The sequence below is a fragment of the Carlito syrichta genome, unplaced genomic scaffold (genome assembly GCF_000164805.1).
Source record: "Carlito syrichta isolate Samal-C Ts95f unplaced genomic scaffold, Tarsius_syrichta-2.0.1 Scaffold303270, whole genome shotgun sequence".
NCBI classification, from domain to species: domain Eukaryota; kingdom Metazoa; phylum Chordata; class Mammalia; order Primates; family Tarsiidae; genus Carlito; species Carlito syrichta.
The window spans coordinates 153,068-164,357 of record NW_007247366.1 but is presented as its reverse complement, the minus strand read 5'-3'; the positions used below and the strand labels follow the sequence as shown (position 1 = coordinate 164,357).

The 11,290-nt window shown below is 57.5% G+C and overlaps 1 protein-coding gene across 1 annotated transcript in view; it reads left to right on the top strand.

Moving 5' to 3' along the window:
* Positions 1-4,300: 4,300 nt before the first annotated feature.
* The window catches only part of PLXNB1 (plexin B1), a 20,025-nt gene continuing 13,035 nt past the window's right edge, over positions 4,301-11,290 (top strand). The window contains exons 1-14 of the mRNA XM_008058252.1: positions 4,301-5,416; positions 6,219-6,401; positions 6,639-6,767; positions 6,893-6,993; positions 7,283-7,415; positions 7,703-7,859; positions 8,139-8,247; positions 8,323-8,431; positions 8,837-9,517; positions 9,726-9,848; positions 10,042-10,164; positions 10,551-10,644; positions 10,731-10,903; positions 11,025-11,176. Of these exons, the coding sequence (XP_008056443.1) occupies positions 4,310-5,416; positions 6,219-6,401; positions 6,639-6,767; positions 6,893-6,993; positions 7,283-7,415; positions 7,703-7,859; positions 8,139-8,247; positions 8,323-8,431; positions 8,837-9,517; positions 9,726-9,848; positions 10,042-10,164; positions 10,551-10,644; positions 10,731-10,903; positions 11,025-11,176 (3,374 nt within the window). The 5' untranslated portion in view covers positions 4,301-4,309. The remainder of the gene's footprint in view (positions 5,417-6,218; positions 6,402-6,638; positions 6,768-6,892; positions 6,994-7,282; positions 7,416-7,702; positions 7,860-8,138; positions 8,248-8,322; positions 8,432-8,836; positions 9,518-9,725; positions 9,849-10,041; positions 10,165-10,550; positions 10,645-10,730; positions 10,904-11,024; positions 11,177-11,290) is intronic.

Below are 11,290 nucleotides of genomic sequence, written 5' to 3'. Positions count from 1 at the left end.
GGCAGCCCGGTCGAGTGGTGGGCGGCCTCGGTCCAGAGTTGGAACCGCACTTCTCCGCGCGAAGGAAAACTCTGGCTGCTCTGCCTGAAACGCGATTGGGAGACCGAGGAGGTGGAGCTGCTCCTCTGCGCCCCCTCCTCGCCGCTGCCGGGGGCCGGCCTGCCCCTCCCCGCCCTCCCAGGGCCGCTAGTGGGGTCCTCGCCTCGCGGTCTGGGGGTAGCAAGGAGACTTGGGGAAGAGCCGAATGGGGAGGTCAAGGTTTCCCCTCAAGTAGTAACAGCCCTCCCTGAGTGTGCTTGGCGGAACTGACAAAGGTGGACCTCGAGCCTCCAGATACTCAGAAAGGGACCCGCCTCTCCATACACAGACGCATTCGGTGGGTGATTGTTGAGCGCCTTGGGTCATCACAGGTGCTTGGTAAACGGTGGATCTCCCCACCCCACCCTAATACACAGAGAACGGCGTGCAACGTGCACGACTGCACTGTCCATGAGTAACTCGTCTCTGGTGGACCCTAGGAGTCGAGCAGGAGGGTGGAAAGGGAAGGCTAATATCCCATTAACTGCCTGCCAGACAGGGTGAATGTGGTGTGGCCCCTCTGCAGGTGTGGAAGGGCCGTGTCTGCGCGCCCCTTTGGCTGATGAGGACAGCTCTGGTGCATCCGGGAGGAACTTGATCTTTGAAGATATAAGTTAGGCAGTCTTGGGCCCTACTGAAGAGTTTCAGAGAAGGGTGGTCCCAGAAGAGACCTCCGAGCAGGTCTGAGTTAGGCTTTGGCTGTGAGCTTGGACAGTGCCTGAGATGTGGCGAGTGGGCAGGAGATCCTGGCTATGCATGTTGGGGATATGAGGCCTGGCTCCAAATCAGCCTGCTCTGGCCTTAATAAGAATGGGACAATGTCTGTGAAGGAAAAAATGACTTGGAGAGGGGCATATCTCCCCCACCTGACTGGTTTTCCTTGGCTGTGAAATGGGGGTTCATTCACCATGAAGTGAGCACCTGCTCTGTGCTAACTTCTGTGTGAGTTGCTGGGACTTCCAAATTAAAAGCCACATTCCCTGTCTTCAAGGAGCTTCAAGTCTAGAATGGGAGAGTGGAACAGGGATAAGAGTGGTCTTGGTTGGTGCCACTAATGCCAGGCACACACTATATCATGTTCACTGGTCAGAGCAATCCTGTCTCCCATTCTGCAAATGGGAAATCTGAGGCTCAGAGAGCCCAAGGCTGAGCTGCGGTACATGCCAGCTGGTGACTGGGTATGTCCACTCCATCCACACATCTAGCAGTCTCCTCAGGAGCCTGGAGGACAGGGGAGGCCCTCCAGGGAGATGATCGGACGTAGGGGTTAATGGGACAGAAAGGGAGTGGGCATTCCAGGCAGTGGGAAGAGCCTGTGTGGCGACTGGAGGAGTGAAACAGCCTGCCGTACAGGCCGCCAGGAACGAAGGGCATGTGTGGGGGAGCATTGGCATGGATCCGGTGGAAGAAGTGTGCACTGGAGGGGGCTGGGCCTTTATCCCTCCAGCCCAGAGGTGCTCCAGAGGCTCTCGGGAAGGAGTATACCCCAATTCTGCTCAAGGAAAATACTGTGGAGTTGGGGGAGGGGCGCTAGAATAGAGGGGCTGGGAGCAGTTCCGTGCCCTGTGGCAGAGGTTAAGTGAAATACACGTCCCCAAAACAGAGGAGAAAAGGTCACCATCCTTCTTTCCTTCGCCAGCCCATGGGATGTGGGGAAGGGGAAGGGACACTAGGCCCTGTTTCACAGGAGTACTGTGATTGAAGAAACCTGACTGTTTTCTCTGGGATGGGTCAGCCTCCGACCTCCCATGTGGCCTGGCTTGTAGCTGTTCTGATCCTGTCCATTTCTTCCTGTGGGCTCCTCAATCCAGTTGTGATTTTGCCTTTGGGTAGGGGCTTTGTTGCTGCCCCTTGAGGGCTGAAGAGCCTTGGCATGCAGCAGTCTCTGAACAAATATTTGTAAGCAAATGAGTAGATGTTGGTCTAACTATGGGACCCTATGCCCAAGGCACATCCGTGGCATGAGGTGGCAAGAGGAGTGAGCAGTAACTGAGTGCAGGAGGTGGCCTCTGCCCATCCTTAGGCAGGCCCTGTCTTCCCAGAGGAAGAAACTTTCTTTTCTCATCCCTTGGAAACTAGGTGGGGGGCTCGTTGGCAGCCTGACCTTGCCACAGTCCTGGGATTCTGGCTGGGTTCAAGACTTTCCCTGTTGCCCCCTTCCCTCCCGCCCCCTTGGGTGGCAAACAGAGGCAGCCTTGTTCCTGCTCCCATAGAGCTGCCCTGTTCTCTGCACACTAAAAATGGAAACCCCCTAGCTATTTCGGGAGCAGTGCCCAGCCAGGCTGTGGCCACGGCCCCCCTGCTCCCACTGGGCTGTGGCCACAGTGTCCCTGCTCCCACCAGGCTGCTAAACTCTCCTCTGAGCCTTGTGCCCAGCCCTGCTCACTTTGGGGCAGCCTCAGAAGTACCCTGCTCAGGCCTTTGCTGGGACGAGCCAACCCGAGCTGAGAGAAGCAAGCTCTGGGGACATTCTGCACAGACAGCTTGGCAACTGGATAGTGGGAGGGGCTGCACAGCATGGCCTGGACACAGGCTAGTGGGGGAAATATCTCCCAGTCTGGGATGTTTGAGTTGTCCCAGCACTTCACTAGCCTTGGTACTTATGGCTAGAGACTGCTGGGGCCTGGGGAAGGTGGTGTTGCCATGGTTTCTTGCTTCTGAGACTCAGAAGCCTCAGCTGGTACCCAAGGAGGGGTCTGTGAAGAGAGCAGGTACCCACAGTCTAGGGAGTCCTGGGGATGCGAGGCACAGCTGGCGTGGTGACACTTCCTCCAGTGCCACTTACCCTGCATACTGGACCCTGGCACTACTATGATCTGCAGGAGAGGGAATAGCAAGAGATGGCCTGGCTTCCACAGTTCTCTAGGGATTAGGGCTTAACTAGGAAAGTGTGTATGAATCTGTGTGTGTGGGTGTCTAAATGTGGCTGGTGGTGTGTATGCCTCTGGTGGGTGGGTGTGACCTGTGTGTGTTGTCACTATATGTATATGTCTTTATGCTGTCTGCACGTGTTTCTGTGTGTGTGTCATATGCTGTGTGTCATATGCTGTGTGTCACATATTGTATCTATATGCATCTGTGTGTGGGGGCAAGTGCCCATATGTTTGTGTGTGGGTGTATGCAGGGTGTGTGGTGTGTATGCACCTTGGTATGTGTGAGTGCTTATCTGCTAATGTGGTGGTGGCCATTTGGGCTAGGACAGTCCCTGACCTGTGTGGAAAACATGTACCTGGGTGCCTTGACAGAGTAGGGTTAGGGTGAAGGGAGCAACCTCACAGGGAGAGGGCCGTGCTGGGGGCCTGACTTGGACCTGCCAGCCGTGGGGCTCCTTCCTAGCTGACCTTTCCCAGGCCCCTCCGGTGGCTCTGCTGCCCTCCCCCTCCTCATGTGGGCTCTGAGGAGGCGTCCTCTGTGGAATGTGTTTGGTGGCTGAAAGCCAGGCTGGGCCTGGCTCCACCAGCAGCCTGGGTGTGGGGAGGGGGTACTTTTATGCTGTCTCCCTTCACACTTTGCTTTCCCCTGGCTAGGTGACTCCCACACAGGTCATGCTGTTGTCTTCTGATCCACCCGGTCCTGTGAGGTGAGTCTGACCTTATGCCTAGATATCTAGGAACAGTGTGACTCCTAGGTAAGATCAAGGCCCTCCGAAAGGCGGGACCCAGCCCTATAGGACTCGCCCCTCCCTACCAGAACCTCCTTCTTCTCACAAGCCTGTTGGTTCTGTGGTTATCACCCATCTGGATTCCTGGACTGAAAGGCCCTAAACCCAGTTCTTATCTTGCTGTGACATGTCACTCGCCATGAGACCTCACCTTCTGTCCATGAAATCACATCCCTGTCTCTCCCTCCCACCTGCTCTCTGGTCCCTTTCAGGCCCTGTTCCCTGGGAGTAGACCCTATAGGCCCTCACCCTTTGATCCTTGTGGTGAAACAGGGTATTACAGGGGGAGGGTGGAGTGGGGTGTGGGTCTCCAGAAAATAGTGCTTGCCGAGAATGGGCAGCATTTAAGTTTCCACAGAAAGTATTTCCTGTTTCTGACCCCTTGCTACTGTGTGGTCCTAGGGTCATCCTGGACCACAGTGCCCATGTAAAGAAGCCTGGTCTTCCTCTTTTCAATCCTAAGTTAGGAGGGGCATCTTGGCATTGCCACAGCCCTGACCCTTACCAGTGTCCCCAAGGTTCTTAGTGGCCATGTGAGCCCCATTCCATCTCTCTCCCTGCCAGGTGACCATGCCTGTCCTCGGCCCAGCACTTCTCCAGGCACTCTGGACCGGTTGGGTCCTTACCCTTCCGCCCCCTCCAACAGCTGCTTTCACTCCCAATGGCACGCATCTGCAGCACCTGGTGAGGGACCCCACTTCAGGCACCCTCTATCTAGGAGCCACCAACTTCCTGTTTCAGCTGAGCCCTAGGCTACAGCTGGAGGCCAAGGTCTCTACTGGCCCTGTGTTAGACAGCAGGGACTGCCTGCCACCCGTGATACCTACTAAGTGCCCCCAGGCCCAGCTTACCAACAACCCAAACCAGCTGCTCCTGGTGAGCCCAGGGGCCCTGGTAGTGTGTGGAAGTGTACACCAGGGAATCTGTGAGCAGCGGCGTCTGGGGCAGATCGGGGAGCTGCTGCTGCGGCCAGAGCAGCCTGGAGACAGCCAGTATGTGGCCGCCAATGATCCTGCAGTCAGAACAGTGGGACTGGTAACCCAGGGCTTGGCAGGGGAGCCCCTCTTGCTTGTGGGGCGAGGAGACACCACCAAGGGAGCAGGGGGTGGCATCCCACCCATCACAACCCGGGCTCTACAGCCACTAGACCCCCAAGCTGTCTTCTCCTACGAGGAGACAGCCAAGCTGGCAGTGGGCCACCCCTCTGAGTACAACCACCACTTCGTGAGTGCCTTTGCACACCGGGCCAGCGCCTACTTCCTGTTCATGCGGCGGGACCTGCAGGCTCAGTCTAGAGCCTTCCGTACCTATCTGTCTCGAATGTGCCTCCGGGACCAACACTACTATTCCTATGTGGAGTTGCCTCTGACCTGCCTTGGTGGCCGTTATGGGCTGGTACAGGCCACAGCTGTGGCCACATCCAGGGAGGTGGCCCGTGGGGAGGTGCTCTTTGCTATCTTCTCCTTGGCTGTTCCCTCCACTATGGGCCGGCCCCCACTGGTGGTTTCCGGAGCATCTGGGGCTTCTGCCCTCTGTGCCTTCCCCCTGGATGAGGTGGACCGGCTTGCTAATCGCACACGAGATGCCTGCTACGCCTGGGAGGGCCGTGCTATGGATGGGACTGAGGTGGCCTACATCGAATATGATGTCAATTCTGACTGTGCACAGCTGCCAGTGGTGAGTTCCAGCATTGCCCCGGTCTTTCCCCATCTCTGAGGCCACTGACCAGGCATTGGCAGCCAAACAGCCCCCAGGGATCTGATGGGAAACTGGTGGTAGTGGGGGATGACCAGGACAGCAGATGTTAAGTGGTTCTTTTGTGCCTAGGTGATGAAAGGGTACCTTTCTACAGATGTGGCATTCAGTGACAGCAGTTTGGGGATGGGACTGGAACAGTGTGCTGAAGGGGTGGCATTTATGCAGATGGACTGATGGGGTATTTGGGTTCTCACGTAGGGGCAGGGACCCAGAGTGTTGGGATGAGACCCATTGTTTTAGGTTCTTAAACAAGAGAAGAGGGTGAGTTTGGGACTTGATTGGCTGCAGCCTCAGGATGGATAAGAAAGGGAAGGAGCTGCACACAGGACACTGAGTCAGTGCAAGGTGGGAGAGGGTCCCTGTTAAGTGGACTTGTAGATGAGAACGCAAGCCGTGAGTGGCTTTGGAGAAGGTCCAGGAACAGGCTAGCCACATAAACTGCAGGAAGCTGCTCCCAGGCCAGGGATGGGAGAAGAGAGGGCCACAGGCAGAGGTGGGGATCAAAACGGGAAAGGAACCACTAGAAACTGTCCAAGGCAGTTGGAGATAGTCCACTGTGGCAGAGCTAAGGGTGGGCTGTGGGAGATGTGCAGGGCAGGGTTGTCCCAGATGGGCCAGCAGGGAGAACATGCAAGAGCAGATGGGAGCAAGGATGAGCCCGTCCAGGAAGGGGGAAATTATCCAGGGGGAGGACCTTATTGATGCTTCTTACCGTCTGCAGGACACCTTGGATACTTATCCCTGTGGCTCAGACCATACGCCTAGCCCCATAGCCAGCCGGGTCCCTCTGGAAGCCACACCAGTTCTGGAGTGGCCAGGGGTTCAGCTAACAGCTGTGGCAGTCACCATGGAGGATGGACACACCATTGCTTTCCTGGGTGATAGTCAAGGGCAACTGCACAGGGTGAGCCCACAGGGAGTGCTGGCTCTATCCTAGGGTCTGAGGGGATAGGCTGCTAGAAACCTGGCCTGTGACCCCAAGACTGGGAGAGATGACCTGTGTTCCTCTTCCCAGACTGGGTCCAGTTGGTATGATCTGTGATGACCTAGGAGGAAATTGCTTCAGTTGTTGAGGGATAGAGAGGACCTTGGCCCTGTGGCCATGGACTCCAGTCCCAGACCCTCTGGTCTCTGATCCCAGGTCTACTTGGGCGCAGGGAGCGATGGCCACCCATACTCCACACAGAGCATCCAGCAGGGATCTGCCGTGAACAGAGACCTCATCTTTGATGGGACCTTCGAGCACCTGTATGTCATGACCCAGAACACAGTGAGTACCAGGCATGAGACAGGGCATGGCTGCTGGGAGGAGCGTCTGGGTGAGACCAGGGACCCATTTGTGGGTATACTGCTGGTGTTTGGATTGCTAGCCTCAGGTCCTCTTTGCTGTCACAGCTTCTGAAAGTTCCTGTGGCCTCCTGTGCTCAGCACCTGGACTGTGCATCCTGCCTTGCTCACAGGGACCCCTACTGTGGGTGGTGTGTGCTCCTTGGCAGGTTAGTGCTCCCTTGACTCTTGATCTCCTCCCAACCCCAGCCTCAAGCCCACAATGCTCCTGCATAATGGTTCCATCAAGGATTCCATCCTTGGCCCTTGACTCCCAGTTCTTGATCCCCAGATGTCCAATGCCCATCCCCATCTTTCAGCCAGGGCAGACATGGGAGCCTGGTATCATGCCCCACTCACGCTCTGCTTGGGTCCTCAGGATTGCTTAAGTCTCCCTGCCCTAAGAGTTCCCACTGGCAGCCTGAGGGTCACAGACAGACACTGGGCATTCTCACTCAGGTGCAGCCGCCGTTCTGAGTGCTCGAGGGGCCGGGGCCCAAAGCAGTGGCTGTGGAGCTTCCAACCTGAGCCAGGCTGTCTGCAGGTGGTAGCCATGAGTCCTACCAACATCAGCCGACAGGAAAAGAGGGAGGTGAAGGACCAAACAGTTGGGGCCCTGGTGGGGAGGGCTCTGGGGAACAAACTCTGGGTAGAGATTTTGGGTTTTTGCATCAGGTATAACAAATACCACCTGGCCTCTCACAAGTTACTTCTCTTGGACTTCAATTTCTTCATCTGTTACTAACTCAGGCCAGAAGGTGTTTGTGAAGGCTTGGGTGCTGGTGGTGCCGGTGCCTGCCCACATTGGGTGCTGTGTAAATGTGAGCTCTGGTCTGCTGCACGATGGCCTCAACAGTGTATCCTGGGCTCTCTTGGCAGGTTTTCCTATCAGTGCCAGACTTGCCACTCCTATGGCCAGGGGAGTCATATTCCTGCCATTTTGGGGAACATCAGAGTCCTGCCTTGCTGACCGATTCTGGGGTGAAGTGCCCTTCTCCAGACCCTAGTGAGGCCCCAGTGCTGCAGAGAGGAGCCGGTGGGTGAGAGAAGGGGTCAGTTCTGGGGCTTGGGAGCCCCACCCTGCTGCAAGAGATGTGATCTGGGTGAGGTGTGAACTCAGGCAACGAACCATAAGTGGATGCCTTCCTCTGAGTCCTCTCACTGGTTGTTGGCTGCCCACAGTCTCCATTCTGTGTCTCATGTACTATGTTCGCTGACCCTCGGTTGTCCTCCCCATCTGAGGTCTCAGGATGTCAGCACCGGGTCTGGGCATGCTTCCCCACTGCTCAGCTCTGGCCCTCTCTCCCCTTTGCAGACCACATCTCTGTGAGTGTGGAGCTCAGGTTTGGTGCTGTCGTGATTGCCAAAGCTTCCCTCTCCTTCTATGACTGTGTAGCAGTCACTGAGCTCCACCCATCTGCGCAGTGAGTTCCTCACCCTTTCCCCCAACCCTGGGCTGCCCCATGGCGACCTCTGCCCCATGGCTGTGCTCTGTGCAGGTGCCAGGCCTGCGTGAGCAGCCGTTGGGGATGTAACTGGTGTGTCTGGCAACACCTGTGCACACACAAAGCCTCGTGTGATGCCGGGCCGATGGTGGTGAACCAACAGGTGAGTGTGACTCTAGGCTGGGGCACATGGGGGGCGTGGGGTTCCCAGTGTGAGGGTTTTTCTGATGGCCCGGGGTCTGTGTGCCTGCTTGCTCATGTGAGCCTCTGTCCTGAGCACCTATGTGCGATGGACTCACTGGAGAATGGCCACCAATACGTCCCGCCTGTTTTGGGAGAGGAATTTTGTAGCTGAGAGGCAGGGGAGGTCTGGCCTCATGTCCCAGCTCAGCACAGACACCCCTGGAGCCTGCCCTCCCCTTTTCTCCTTTGGAGAATTAATGGGCTGTTTTTGTTTCTCTTTTCCTTGGTCTCCTTTCCTCTTAACATACCCTTTGCCTGCCTGCCTCCTGCTCCCGTGCCTGCCTGCTGAGTGGCCCTTCCTGTCTTTCTCTACCTTCCCCTTCAGAACCCACTTCTCCTCCTAGCCCCTCCTGCAAGAGACGTGCCCACCTCCTTCCCACCCGCAGCCCCCAAAGCCCTGGTCACCCCTGCTCCTGACACTCTTCCTGTGGAGCCTGGGGCTCCCTCCACAGCCACAGCCTCAGATGTCTCACCTGGTGCCAGGCCTTCCCTGCCCAGCCCCTGGGAGCCGTGGGCAGGTCCCGGCCCCATGTCTTCCCCCACCTCTACAGAACTACCTCTCCACAAGAAGCCCTCTCCTCCTAACCCTCCCAACAGACCTGGAACCATTGTCCCTGCCCCCACTGACTTCAGACCCACAGCCACACCTGAGGACCTCTTGGCCTCCCCTCCATCACCTTCAGAGGCAACAGCAGTGCCCCCTGCAGACCCTGGCCCTGAGGCCCTTCCCTCTGTGGTACCCCTGGACCAGCCCCCCAGCACTGCTCCTGCCACCACTTTCCCAGGGGCCGCGGGCTCCACGAAGCCCGCTCTGGACTGGCTCATGAGAGAAGGCGGAGAGCTGCCCGAGGTGGACGAGTGGACGGGGGGTGACGCGCCCACCTTCTCCACTTCCACCCTCCTCTCAGGTGATGGAGACTCAGCAGAGCATGAGGGCCCTCCTGCCCCTCTCATCCTCCTGTCCAGCCTTGACTATCAGTATGACACCACCGGGCTCTGGGAGCTGGTAAGACCCAGCCCAAGAAAGGGGGCTCAGAGGAGGGGATGTGGGGAAGACGCAGCCCCTTGCTTGCCTTGCGATTCTGCTTTGGGAGAAGGCAAGGGGCAGGGTGGGAACTGCAAACTCATGCTGGCCTGGCCCCTGGAATCCAGCAAGCAGAGGGCTTGGGTGGGCAAGGCGGGCTCTATAGACTACCTTGCTCTTGGTGCTGCAGGAAGAGGTCAGTTGGGGGGCAAGCTCTTGCCCCTGTGTGGAAAGTGTTCTGGGCTCCACACTGATGCCAGTCCACGTGGAGCGGGAAGTCCGGCTGCTAGGCAAGAACCTGCACCTTTACCAGGTGAGTGTGTCCTGCCTGCCACTGTCCTTGCAGCCTCTTTGGCTATTGACTTACTATACACAAGCCCCGGGAAGCAGGAAGAGGGCATGACCCCAGGGTTCAATCCCAACCCAGAGGCTACACTGGGGGACCTGCAGGACTCACTGGGTCCACCTTCCTAAGCTTCCCCAACAGCTATGCTCTCTGCCCCCAGGACAGCCCAGGAGACAATGAGTGTGTGATGGAGCTGGAAGGCCTCGAGGTGGTGGTTAAAGCCCGGGTTGAGTGTGAACCACCTCCAGATACCCAGTGCCACATCACCTGCCAGCAACACCAGGTGCAGACCATGAGTGTCTGGGTGGGCAAGGGTGCACTGGCCGCGGGCTGTTCCCAGCCATAGCTGGCTGCACCATACGTGTCCAAGCACAAGCTCTGACCCTGTCACCCAAAGTAGTCTCAGTATTCCTTTTCTGACTGTGTGCCCCATGGAGTCCCTGCATCCCAGCTCTGATTTCTAATTCAAGACCCTATGGGGGTCCCTACACTCCAATTCTACCTCTGATTTCCAACCTTGTGGCCCCATGGGGTCCCTGTGCCCTAATCTGATCTCTGACCCTATACTCCTATAGCTAGTCATTTTTAGTCTTGCTTTTTTTACTACCCCCTCCCCAGGCCTGATGCTTCCCCCAGCCCTAGGGTCTGACCCTACTCCCATCTCTCCAGCTCAGCTATGAAGCTCTGCAGCCAGAGCTCCGTGTGGGGCTGTTTCTGTGTCGGGCTGGCCGCCTGCGTGTGGACAGAGCTGAGGGGCTGCATGGTGAGCACCCCGGGGGCTGCTGGGACTGGCTGGTTGTAGCAGATCTTTTCCAGTCCAACCTCTCACGTTTGTCTCTGCCACCCCAGTGGTACTATATGACTGTTCTGTGGGACATGGGGACTGCAGCCGCTGCCAAACTGCCATGCCCCAGTACGGCTGTGTGTGGTGTGAGCGGGAGCATCCACGTTGTGTGGCCCAGGAGGCCTGTGGCGAGACTGAGGCTGTGGCCACCCAGTGCCCTGCACCCCTCATCCACTCGGTGTGTAGAAAAGCTGGCATGTCCCTTCCTCACTTCTGCCCTTGGAGGGAGGGTGCAAGGGTGGGAGGCTGGGGCTACCTCTCCAGGTGGGTGGAGGTGAGCAGTCCTTGTCCTGGGACAGGTGGAACCACTGACTGGGCCTATAGACGGAGGCACCCGTGTCACCATCAGGGGCTCCAACCTGGGCCAACATGTGCAGGATGTGCTGGACACAGTCAGGGTGGCTGGAGTGCCCTGTGCTGTGGATGCCCAGGAGTATGAGGTCTCCAGCAGGTGAGCTGGCTGCCCCCAGCAGGAACAGGGCACACCTTGGGGCCTCCATGGTGGACTTTCCTGCTCAGGGTCTCCTACCTGCTACTAATCTCCCCTTCCCCTACCTCCACCCCC